This window comes from Camarhynchus parvulus, unplaced genomic scaffold (genome assembly GCF_901933205.1).
Source record: "Camarhynchus parvulus unplaced genomic scaffold, STF_HiC, whole genome shotgun sequence".
Taxonomy (NCBI): Eukaryota; Metazoa; Chordata; class Aves; order Passeriformes; family Thraupidae; genus Camarhynchus; species Camarhynchus parvulus.
Window position 1 is genome coordinate 18,544 of NW_022148875.1, and position 12,414 is coordinate 30,957.

Below are 12,414 nucleotides of genomic sequence, written 5' to 3' on the forward strand. Positions count from 1 at the left end.
TCTTTCTTTTCTTCCTTTCTTCATGAGACCTTCTGGGCGCTTCCAGCTCCTCTCCTTCTCCATTTCTCTCTTTCTTCCCTTCTTCACGAGACCTTCTGGAGCCTTCCTTGTCCTCTTCTCCATTCCTCTCTTTCTTCCTCTTCCTTTTCTTCTCCTTCCTCCTTCTGTCTCCTCTTTTTTCTTCTCCTTCTCACCCTTTTTCCTTCTTCCTCTTCCTCTTCCTCTCCTTCCTCCTCCTCTCCTTTCCTCCTTCCCGCCCTTCATCTCCTTCCTTTTTTTCTTCTCCATCCCATCCCAACTCATCCCAAAATTCTGGAAGCGACTTCCCAACACTCCCACCCTCCTCCCACACTCTTCCCAACGGGGATTATGAGCTGAACTCACCCCCAAATCCTTCCTCTTCCTCCTCCTCCTCCTCCACAGGCTCCAAGCCCGCATCGCCCACCGCATCCAGGAGCTGGAGAACCTCCCCGGCTCCTTGGCCGGAGACCTGAGGACCAAAGCCACCATCGAGCTCAAGGCTCTGAGGCTGCTCAACTTCCAGCGCCAGGTGAGAGCTGGATTTGGGACCAGGAACCTTGGGGTGGCTCTCAAAAAATCCAGGATTTGGGAGCAGGAACCTTGGGGTGGTGGCTCCAAAAAAAAAAACCAAGATTTGGGAGCAGGAAGGTTGTAGTCATTGTGGTGGTGGCTCCCATAAAAATCAGGATTTGGGAGCAGGAACGTTGTGGTGGTGGGTCCCAAAAAAACCCAAAATTTGGGAGCGGGAATCATGTGGTGGCTCCTAAAAAAACCCAGATTTGGGTGCAGGCACATTCTGATGGCCCCCAAAATGACCTCAGGGATGGTTTTTTGGGGGTTCCAGCTGCGTCAGGAGCACTGGGGACACCACCAGGATTTGGGAGCAGGAGCGTTGTGATGGTGGCCCCAAAAAGAATCAGGATTCGGGAGGAGGAACATTGTGGTGGTGACTCCCAAAAAAACCAAAATTTGGGAGCAGGAACCTTGGGGCGGCTCCTAAAAAAAAACCCCCAAGATTTGGGAGCAGGAACTTCGTGGTGGTGGCTCCCAGAACGCCAGGACTTGGGAACAGGAACGTTATGGTGGTGGCTCCCCAAAAAACCCAGATTTGGGGGCAGGCACGTTCTGGTGGCCCCCAAAACGACCTCAGGGCTGGTTTTTTTGGGGGTTGCAGCTGCGCCAGGAGGTGGTGGTGTGCATGCGGCGCGACACGGCGCTGGAGACGGCGCTCAACGCCAAGGCCTACAAGCGCAGCAAGCGGCGGTCGCTGCGCGAGGCCAGGATCACCGAGAAGCTGGAGAAGCAGCAGAAGATCGAGCAGGAGAGGAAGCGCCGGCAGAAGCACCAGGTCGGGGCTTTCCTGGGAATTTGGGGCAGGGAATTCCAGGGATTTCAGGGAATTACCTGGTTTGGCGGTCGGAGGTTGGCTCTGGGTGGTGGTTGGTGGTGGTCAAAGGTTTGGTGGTGGTTGTTGGGAACGTTCAGTGGGATTTGGGACAACTTGATGGCTGTTGGGGTTGTATGATGGCCATTGGAACCTTCTGCTGACCATTGGGACCTTCTGCTATTGACCATTGGGACCTTCTGCTGACCATTGGGACCCTCTACTGACCATTGGGACCCTCTACTGACCAGGACCTCTGGGAACAGGGGGAAAAAAAAAAGGGTGGGGGGACCCTTTTGATGTTAATAAGAACCTCTAACAAACACTAAAACCTCTGCTGACCACTGGGACCATACAATGTCTTCTGGGATACTCTGCTGACCATTAAGACCTTCTGCTGACCATCAGAACCCCCTCCTGACTATTAGGATCCTGTACTGACCACTGGGATCATACAGTGTCTTCTGGGACCCTCTCCTGACCATCAGAACCCTCTCCTGACCATCAGAACCCTCTCCTGACCATCAGGACCCTCTCCTGACCATCAGAACCCTCTACTGACCAGTAGAACCCTCCACTGACCAGTAGAACCCTCCAATTCCCACCTCTCTCTTCCATCCAACCCCTCCATCTCCTTCACTCCACCTTCTCCTGCCAACCCCACCACGCTGACCTCCGTGTCCTCCTCCTTGCCCACAGGAATACCTCAACAGCATCCTGCAGCACGCCAAGGACTTCAAGGAGTACCACCGGAGCGTCAGCGGAAAGATCCAGAAGCTGACCAAGGCCGTGGCCACCTACCATCGCCAACACCGAGCGAGAGCAGAAGAAGGAGAACGAGCGCATCGAGAAGAAGGAGAGGATGAGGAGGCTCATGGTGGGACACCGGGACAGACAGGCGGGGTCGGGGTGGGTGGACAGGAGCAGGGGGTGGTCGGTGGTCCAGCAGTGGTGGCCTTCAGGGCTGTGTGGTGGGAAAGGTCTGGTCAATGTTGGTGGGTGAGGCTGTCGAGTTTTTCATGAGGAGGTTTGGTGGGTGGTGGTAAGGTGGGGATGTGTCCATCTGGTGGAAGGTTGGAGGAGATCCGGGATGGTTGGAGGGGTGGGAAGGGTCCAGCTGTTGGATGGATGGATGGATGGATGGATGGATGGATGGATGGATGGATGGATGGACAGTGTCCAATGGTTGGATGGATGGATGGTTGGACAGTGTCCAATGGATGGATGGATGGATGGATGGATGGATGGATGGACAATGTCCAGTGGTTGGATGGATGGATGGATGGATGGATGGATGGATGGATGGATGGACAATGTCCAGTGGTTGGTGGTGGATGGTGGATGGATGGTGGTGGATGGATGGATGGATGGACAATGTCAGTGGTTGGATGGATGGATGGATGGATGGATGGATGGATGGATGGATGGATGGACAATGTCCAGTGGTTGGATGGATGGATGGATGGATGGATGGATGGATGGATGGATGGATGGATGGACAATGTCCAGTGGTTGGATGGATGGATGGTTGGACAGTGTCCAATGGTTGGATGGATGGATGGATGGATGGTTGGACAGTGTCCAGTGGTTGGATGGATGGATGGATGGATGGATGGATGGTTGGACAATGTCCAGTGGTTGGATGGATGGATGGATGGATGGATGGATGGATGGATGGATGGACAATGTCCAGTGGTTGGATGGATGGATGGTTGGACAGTGTCCAATGGTTGGATGGATGGATGGATGGATGGTTGGACAGTGTCCAATGGTGGATGGATGGATGGATGGATGGATGGATGGATGGATGGATGGATGGACAATGTCCAGTGGTTGGATGGATGGATGGACAGTGTCCAGTGGTTGGATGGATGGATGGATGGTTGGATGGATGGATGGATGGATGGATGGACAATGTCCAGTGGTTGGATGGATGGATGGATGGATGGATGGATGGATGGGGATGGACAATGTCCAGTGGTTGGATGGATGGATGGATGGATAGATGGATGGTTGGACAGTGTCCAATGGTTGGATGGATGGATGGATGGACAATGTCCAGTGGTTGGATGGAATGGTTGGATGGATGGATGGATGGATGGACAGTGTCCAGTGGTTGGATGGATGGATGGTTGGACAGTGTCCGATGGATGGATGGATGGATGGATGGATGGATGGATGGACAATGTCCAGTGGTTGGATGGATGGATGGACAGTGTCGAGTGGTTGGATGGGTGGATGGGCAGGATGAGGCTGAGGATGAGGATGAGGATGGTTCCTGAGCTGTTTCTCCCCTGAGGATGAGGATGAGGATGGTCCCTGAGCTGTTTCTCCCCCCGGGGCGGCCGAGGATGAGGAAGGGGATGGGGATGAGGCTGAGGGTGAGGATGAGGATGAGGATGGTTCCTGAGCTGTTTCTCACTTGAGGATGAGGCTGAGGATGAGGATGAGGATGGTCCCTGAGCTGTTTCTCCCCCCGGGCAGGCCGAGGATGAGGATGAGGATGAGGATGAGGATGAGGATGAGGATGAGGACAGTTCCTGAGCTGTTTCTCCCCTGAGGATGAGGACAGTTCCTGAGCTGTTTTCACTTGAGGGTGAGGATGAGGATGGTCCCTGAGCTGTTTCTCCCCCCGGGCAGGCCGAGGATGAGGAAGGGGATGGGGATGAGGCTGAGGGTGAGGATGAGGATGAGGATGGTCCCTGAGCTGTTTCTCCCCTGAGGATGAGGACAGTTCCTGAGCTGTTTCTCACTTGAGGGTGAGGATGAGGAAGGTCCCTGAGCTGTTTCTCCCCCCGGGCAGGCCGAGGATGAGGAAGGCTACCGCAAGCTCATCGACCAGAAGAAGGACAAGCGCCTGGCCTACCTGCTGCAGCAGACCGACGAGTATGTGGCCAACCTGACCGAGCTGGTGAGGCAGCACAAGGCAGCCCAGGTGGCCAAGGAGAAGAAGAAGAAGAAGAAGAAGAAGGTGGGACAAGGGAGGAAGGCCAGGAGGGTGTCTGGAGGCAGTGCCAGGGCTGGGCTGCCCAGGCTGACTTCATCTCCTTCCTCCTCCTCCTCTTCCTCGTTTCTCTCTTTCCTTCCTTTCTTCTCTTTGCTCTTTTTCTCTCTTCTCCTTCCTTTTCTTCCTTCCCACCTTTTGTCTCGTTCCATTTTTTTCTTCTCCTTCCCATCCTATTTTTTCTTCTTCCTCTTCTGTCTCATCTCCTTCTTCCTCCTCCTCTCCTTCCATTTTTTCTTCTTCTTCTCCTTCTTCTTCTTCCTTTTCTCCTCTCCTTTTCTTCCTTCCCACCCTTTGTCTCCTTCCCTTTTTACTTCTCCTTTCCATCCTTTTTTCCTCCTTCTCCTTCTTCTCTTTCTTCTCCTCCTCCTCCTTCTCCTTCACCTTCTTCTTCTTTTCCTTCTTCTTCTTTTCCTTCTTCTTCTTTTCCTTCTTCTTCTTTTCTTCTTCTTCTTTTCCTTCTTCTTTTTCCTTCTTCTTCTTTTCCTTCTTCTTTTCCTTCTTCTTTTCCTTCTTCTTTTCCTTCTCCTCCTTCTCCTCCTTCTCCTCTTCTCCTCCTTCTCCTCCTTCTCCTTCTTCTCCTTCTTCTCCTTCTCCTTCTCTCTCCTTCTCCTCTCCTCCTCCCTCCTCCTTCCTTTTCTCCTCTCATTTTCTTCCTTCCCACCCTTCATCTCCTTCCATTTTTTCTTCTTCTCCTTCTCCTCTTCCTCTCCTTCATCCTCCTCCTCCCGTTGTCCCCACAGAAGGCAGAGAACGCCGAGGGACAGGCTCCAGCCATCGGCCCTGATGGGGAGGTGAGTCCGGGCTTACCCCAATCCTGGGGGATTTTGGGGGAATTTTGGGGAATTTTGGAGAATTCCCAATCCAGGGGGAATTTTTTAGGCTGAAAATTCCCAATCTGGAGAGGATTTTTTGGGGGGAATTTTGGGAATTTTCGAGAATTCCCAATCCCAATCCTGGGGGGATTTTTGAGAATTCCCAGTCCCAATCTGGGGAGATTTTTTGGGGCTGAGAATTCCCAATCCTAACCTGGGGGGAATTGTTTGGGCTGAGAATTCCCAATCTGGGGGGGATTTTTGGGGAATTCTTGAGAATTCCCAATCCTGGAGCATTTTGGTTTTTGGTTTTATTTTGGAATTTTTGAGAATTTCCAATCAGAATCCTGGTGGGGGGGGGGATTTTTGGGTGAATTTCGGGAATTTTCAAGAATTCTCTCTCCCAATCCGGGGGGAATTTTTGGGTTGAAAATTCCCAATCCGGGGAGGATTTTTTGGGGGGAATTTTGGGAATTTTTGAGGATTTCCCCTGGCATTCCCAGCCCCTGGATGAGACCAGCCAGATGAGCGACCTCCCGGTGAAGGTGATCCACGTGGAGAGCGGCAAAATCCTGACGGGAACCGACGCGCCCAAGGCCGGGCAGCTGGAGGCCTGGCTGGAGATGAACCCGGGGTAAACTGGGGATACTGGGAGCACTGGGAACACTGGGAATTCCAGAGCCAATTCCATGTTCTGGAAAATTCCCATTTTCCCTCCAGCTACGAGGTGGCCCCGCGCTCCGACAGCGAAGAGAGCGGCTCCGAGGAGGAGGAGGAGGTGAGGAAGGCAGAATTGGGAAATAAAATGGGGCAGAATTGGAAAAGAAAATATTTTATTGATCTCACACCCTTTTAATTAACTTCACCCCCATAATCTCAGCATTCCCTTTTTTTTTTTTTTTTTCTTTTACATTTTTAACTGAAATTTGATTTTTTTCTCCCCAGGAGGAGGAGGAGGAGCAGCCTCAACCGCCCAGCCGGCGCTGCCCGTGGAGGAGAAGAAGAAAATTCCAGATCCTGACAGCGACGACGTCTCGGAGGTGGACGCCCGACACATCATCGAGTGAGCCTTCCTCCCTCCTTCCTCTTCCTCTTCTTCCTCTCTTCCTCTTCTTCTTCCTCTTCTTTGTCTTCTTCGTCTCCTTCTTCTTCTTTTTTTTCTTTTTCGTCTTTTTCTCCTTCTTCTCCTTCTTCTCCTTCTTCTCCTTCTTCTCCTTCTTCTCCTTCTTCTGCTTCTTCTCCTTCTTCTCCTTCTTCTTCTTCTCCTTCTCTCCTTCTTCTCCTCCTTCTCCTTCTCCTCCTTCTTCTCCTTCTCCTCCTTCTCCTCCTTCTCCTCCATCTTCTCCTTCTCCTCCTTCTCCTCCTTCCTCTTTCCTCCTTCTCCCTTCTCCTCCCTTCTCCTCCTTCTCCTCCTTCTCCTCCTTCTCTTCCTTCTCCTCCTTCTCCTCCTTCTTCTCCTTCTCCATGTTCTCCTTCTCCTCCTTCTTCTCCTTCTTCCTCTCCTTCCTCTTCTTCTTCCTCTCTTCCTCTTCTTCCCCTCTTCCTCCTCTTCCTCTCCATGACCCTTGATCCCATTTTTCCCCCATTTCCCCCATTCCCGGCTGGTCCCTGACCCATTATCCCAGTTTTTCACCCCGTTTTTCCGGGCAGGAACGCCAAGCAGGACGTGGACGACGAGTACGGCGTGTCCCAGGCGCTGGCGCGGGGTCTCCAGTCCTACTACGCCGTGGCTCACGCCGTCACCGAGCGCGTGGACAAGCAGTCGGCCCTGATGGTCAACGGCGTCCTCAAGCAGTACCAGGTGTGGAGATGTGGGGAGAAAATGGTGGGATCTGGAGATGGATGGAGATCCGAGGTGGATCTGGAGATGGATCCAGTATGGGATGGAGATCTGAGGTGGGATATGGGGCTGGATGAAGATCTGAGGTGGATCTGGAGATGGATGGAGATCCGAGGTGGATCTGGAGATGGATGGAGATCTGAGGTGGATCTGGAGATGGATGGAGATCTGAGGTGGATCTGGAGATGGATCCAGTATGGGATGAAGATCTGAGGTGGGATATGGGGCTGGATGAAGATCTGAGGTGGATCTGGAGATGGATGGAGATCTGAGGTGGATATGGAGTTGGATGCAGTGTGGGATGAAGATCTGAGGTGGGATCTGGAGCTGGATGGAGATCTTAGGTGGATCTGGAGATGGATGAAGATCTGAGGTGGGATATGGGGTTGGATGAAGATCTGAGGTGGATCTGGAGCTGGATGGAGATCTGAGGTGGGATTGAGGAGCTGGATGAAGATCTGAGGTAGATATGGGGCTGGATGCAGTGTGGGATGAAGATCTGAGGTGGGACAATGCGATTGAGGAGCTGGATGAAGATCTGAGGTGGGATCTGGAGATGGATGGAGATCTGAGGTGGGATATAGGATCTGGATGAAGATCTGAGGTGGGATATGGATCTGGATGCAACGTGGGATGAAGATCTGAGGTGGGATCTGGAGATGGATGAAGATCTGAGGTGGGATTGAGGAGATCGATGAAGATCTGAGGTAGGATCTGGAGCTGGATGAAGATCTGAGGTTGATATGGGGCTGGATGCAGTGTGGGATGAAGATCTGAGGTAGGACAATGGAATTGAGAAGCTGGATGGAGATCTGAGGTGGCATCTGGAGCTGGATCTCCATTCCCACAGATCAAAGGCCTGGAGTGGTTGGTGTCCCTCTACAACAACAACCTCAACGGGATCTTGGCCGACGAGATGGGCCTGGGCAAGACCATCCAGACCATCGCCCTCATCACGTACCTCATGGAGCACAAGAGGATCAACGGCCCCTTCCTCATCATCGTCCCGCTCTCGTGAGTGCCCGGAGAACCAAAATTCCCGCCCTTTTTCCATGTGGAGAACCAAAATTCCCAAAATTCCCACCCTTTTTCCATGTGGAGAACCAAAATTCCCAAAATTCCCGCCCTTTTTCCGTCTGTCTTTCCCCGCAGGACTTTGTCCAACTGGGCCTACGAGTTCGACAAGTGGGCCCCGTCCGTGGTCAAGGTCTCCTACAAGGTAAGGGTCGAATTCCTTGGGTTTGTTCCTTGGATTAAAACATTGGATTCATTCCTTGGATTCCATTTCCTTGGATTAATTCCTTGGATTCATTCCTTGGATTCCATTTCCTTGGATTAATTCCTTGGATTCATTCCTTGGGTTCCGTTTCCTTGGGTTCCGTTTCCTTGGGTTCCGTTTCCTTGGGGTTCATTTCCTTGGGTTCATTCCTTGGGTTCATTCCTTGGATTTATTCCTTGGATTTAGTTTCCTTGGATTAATTCCTTGGATTGAATTTCCTTGGATCCCTTTTCCTTGGATTGATTCCTTGGATTAATTCATTGGATTCATTCCATGGGTTTCATTCCTTGGATTCCATTTTCTTGGATTGATTCGTTGGATTAATTTGTTGGATTAATTTGTTGGATTAATTCTATTCATTGATTCAATTCCTTGGATTAATTCCTGGATTATCCTTGGTTCTTTTCCTTTTTGATTTAGTCTTGGATTCCTTGAATTTCTTGATCTTTCTTGATTCTTGATTCATTATTCATTCCATTCTTCCTTGGATTCCATTTTCTTGATTGATTCTTGGATTTTATTCTTGGATTAATTCATTTCATTTTGGATTCATTCTTGGTTCATTTTGGATTAATTCCTTGATTGAATTTCCTTGGATCTTTTGAATTAATTATTGGATTCATTTGGTTATTCTTGATTATTTTGTATCTTGATTTTTTTCTTGAAATTCCATTTCCTTGGATTAATTCCTTGGATTAATTCCTTGGATTCAATTATTGAATTCCATTTCCTTGGATTCCATTTCCATTCCAAGCCTCCATTTTCCTCTTCCTGCTCTGGAGGAAGCTGCCCTTGGGTCCCAGCTCCAAATCCATGAGAATCCCCAAAAATCCCCAAATTTTTGCTCGTTCCTCTGCATCAGGAGACCCCAAAACCTCCTCCCCTTTTTGGATAACCCCCCATTTTTCTGGGAATTCCAAATCCAAATGGGTTGGACCTCCAAATCCACAAAAATCCATGAAAATCCGTGAAAAATCACAAAAATCCCCAAAAATCCCGTTTTCGCTCGTTCCTCTGCATCAGGAGACCCCAAAACCTCCTCCCCTTTTTGGATAAGCCCCCATTTTCCTGGGAATTCTGACGTTCCCGGTTGGAATTGTCCCAGGGCTCTCCGGCGGCGCGCCGCGCCTTCGTCCCGCAGCTCCGGAGCGGAAAATTCAACGTTCTCCTCACCACCTACGAGTACATCATCAAGGACAAGCACATCCTGGCCAAGGTGAGCTCTTCATCCAGAGGTTTTCCCAGTTTCTTCCCTGCTGGCGAGATGTTGGCAAAGATGAAATTTTGACAAATTCCGATATTTACGGTTGGTGGAAAGTTCTCAGAGCGTAGAACCTAAAAAATGGAATAGAGGTGGAAGGAAGTAGAAGAAGAATTGAGGCCTAAATTGGGTTTCTCAGCTTCTTCTTTCTTAATTTTTGAGGGTTTTTTCCTTATTTTTTGAGGTTTTTTCTTATTTTTTGAGGTTTTTTCTTATTTTTTGAGGTTTTTTCTTAGTTTTTGAGGTTTTTTCTTATTTTTTGAGGTTTTTTTCTTACTTTTTGAAATTTTTTTCCCTATTTTTTGAGTTTCTTTCTTATTTTATCCGCTTTTCCTTAGTAACCTCCATTAATTCCAGAAGGTTGGGTTGAATTGGGTTGAATTCCAGAAGGTCCTGAGAAAATTCTGCCAAAATTCTGCCAAACTTCTTCCAAAATTCTTCCAAAATTCTTCCAAAATTCTTCCAAAATTCTTCCAAAATTCTTCTAAAATTCTTCTAAAATTCTTCTAAAATTCTTCCAAAACTCTTCCAAAACTCTTCCAAAATTCTTCCAAAATTCTTCCAACATTCTGCTAAAACCATTTATGGCTGGTGCCCACCTGAGATGTTCTTCTCCGTTTCTCCTGTTCCCCCCAGATCCGTTGGAAGTACATGATCGTGGACGAAGGCCACCGCATGAAGAACCACCACTGCAAGCTGACCCAGGTCCTCAACACCCACTACGTGGCCCCACGGCGGCTTCTCCTCACCGGGACCCCCCTCCAGAACAAACTCCCGGAGCTCTGGGCCCTCCTCAACTTCCTGCTGCCCACCATCTTCAAGAGCTGCAGCACCTTCGAGCAGTGGTTCAACGCGCCCTTCGCCATGACCGGCGAGAAGGTGCTGGAAAAAAGGGGGGGACAGGGAGATGGTGGGGGGGTGCTGGAGGTGGGTTTGAGGTTGGTCGTGATGGGTCTGGGAGGGTTGGGAGGGTTCCTGGAGGGGGATCGGTGTCTGGAATGGATCTGGAGAAGCTGGAAGTGGATCAGTGTCTTTGATGGATCTGGAGAAGTTGGGATGGTTCTGGAGCTCTGGGAGGTGGATCGGTGTCTCTGATGGATCTGGAGAAGTTGGGATGGTTCTGGAGCTCTGGGAGGTGGATCAGTGTCTTTGATGGATATGGAGAAGTTGGGATGGTTCTGGAGCTCTGGGAGGTGGATCAGTGTCTTTGATGGATCTGGAGAAGTTGGGATGGTTCTGGAGCTCTGGGAGGTGGATCAGTGTCTGTAATGGATCTGGAGAAGTTGGGATGGTTCTGGAGCTCTGGGAGGTGGATCAGTGTCTTTGATGGATCTGGAGAAGTTGGGATGGTTCTGGAGCTCTGGGAGGTGGATCAGTGTCTGTAATGGATCTGGAGAAGTTGGGATGGTTCTGGAGCTCTGGGAGGTGGATCGGTGTCTTTGATGGATCTGGAGAAGTTGGGATGGTTCTGGAGCTCTGGGAGGTGGATCGGTGTCTGTAATGGATCTGGAGAAGTTGGGATGGTTCAGGAGCTCTGGGAGGTGGATCAGTGTCTTTGATGGAGATGTTGAAGGTGGATCAGTGTCTGTAATGGATCTGGAGAAGTTGGGATGGTTCTGGAGCTCTGGGAGGTGGATCGGTGTCTTTGATGGATCTGGAGAAGTTGGGGTGGTTCAGGAGCTCTGGGAGGTGGATCGGTGTCTTTGATGGATCTGGAGAAGTTGGGATGGTTCAGGAGCTCTGGGAGGTGGATCGGTGTCTTTGATGGATCTGGAGAAGTTGGGATGGTTCAGGAGCTCTGGGAGGTGGCATCCCACTCGGATTTGGGGCTCAGGAGGTTCTTGGAGTGTTTTGGGATATTGGGAGAGTGCATCCACTTCCATTTCTGATGACAATTCCTGCTCCTGGTGCCAACTCCAGGTGGACCTGAACGAGGAGGAGACAATCCTCATCATCCGCCGTCTCCACAAGGTGCTGCGGCCCTTCCTGCTGCGGCGCCTCAAGAAGGAGGTGGAGGCTCAGCTCCCAGAAAAGGTGACACTGGAGGGTCCCCATCCCTGGAGACCACTGGTGGGGGGTCCATCCTGGTCTTAACCCATCCTGGGAGATGGACATGGAGCTTCATCCCAATCCAGAATCATCAATGGGTTGGGTTGGGTTGGGTTGATCAGATGGTTGGGTTGGGTTGGGTTGGGTTGAGCAGGTTTTTTGAGTTGGGTTGAGCAGATGGTTGGGTTGGGTTGGGTTGGGTTGAGCAGGGGGTTGGGTTGGGTTGAACCAATGGTTGGGTTGGGTTGAACCAGTGGTTGGGTTGGGTTGAACCAGTGGTTGGGTTGGGTTGAACCAATGGTTGGGTTCAGATGGGCTGAGCAGGGTTTTTGAGTTGGGTTGAGCAGATTTTTGGGTTGAGCAGATGGTTGGGTTGGGTTGGGTTGGGTTGGGTTGAGCAGGGGTTGGGTTGGGTTGAGCAGGGGGTTGGGTTGGGTTGAACCAGTGGTTGGGTTGGGTTGAACCAATGGTTGGGTTCGGATGGGCTGAGCAGGTTTTTTGAGTTGGGTTGAGCAGATTTTTGGGTTGAGCAGATGGTTGGGTTGGGTTGGGTTGGGTTGAGCAGGGGGTTGGGTTGGGTTGAACCAGTGGTTGGGTTGGGTTGAGCAGATGGTTGGGTTGGGTTGAGTAGGTGCTTGGGTTCAGTTGAGCAGATGGTTGGGTTGGGTTGGGTTGGGTTGGATTGGGTGGGAGGTTGGATTGGGTTGAACCGATAGTTGGGTTGGATTGAGCAGATGGTTGGGTTGGGTTCAACCAATGGT

The 12,414-nt window shown here is 50.7% G+C and overlaps 1 protein-coding gene across 1 annotated transcript in view; it reads left to right on the forward strand.

Annotated features, from left to right (window-relative positions):
- LOC115917139 (transcription activator BRG1-like) overlaps window positions 1-12,414 on the forward strand; it is a gene marked incomplete at its 5' end in the record, with an annotated part of 47,693 nt that overhangs the window by 4,027 nt on the left and 31,252 nt on the right. The window contains 16 exon segments of the mRNA XM_030970873.1: window positions 424-550; window positions 1,196-1,369; window positions 2,105-2,209; window positions 2,211-2,282; window positions 4,209-4,376; window positions 5,153-5,203; window positions 5,728-5,858; window positions 5,945-6,002; window positions 6,170-6,194; window positions 6,197-6,287; window positions 6,875-7,025; window positions 7,915-8,078; window positions 8,217-8,283; window positions 9,449-9,559; window positions 10,241-10,483; window positions 11,525-11,638. Coding sequence (XP_030826733.1) covers window positions 424-550; window positions 1,196-1,369; window positions 2,105-2,209; window positions 2,211-2,282; window positions 4,209-4,376; window positions 5,153-5,203; window positions 5,728-5,858; window positions 5,945-6,002; window positions 6,170-6,194; window positions 6,197-6,287; window positions 6,875-7,025; window positions 7,915-8,078; window positions 8,217-8,283; window positions 9,449-9,559; window positions 10,241-10,483; window positions 11,525-11,638 — 1,852 coding nt within the window.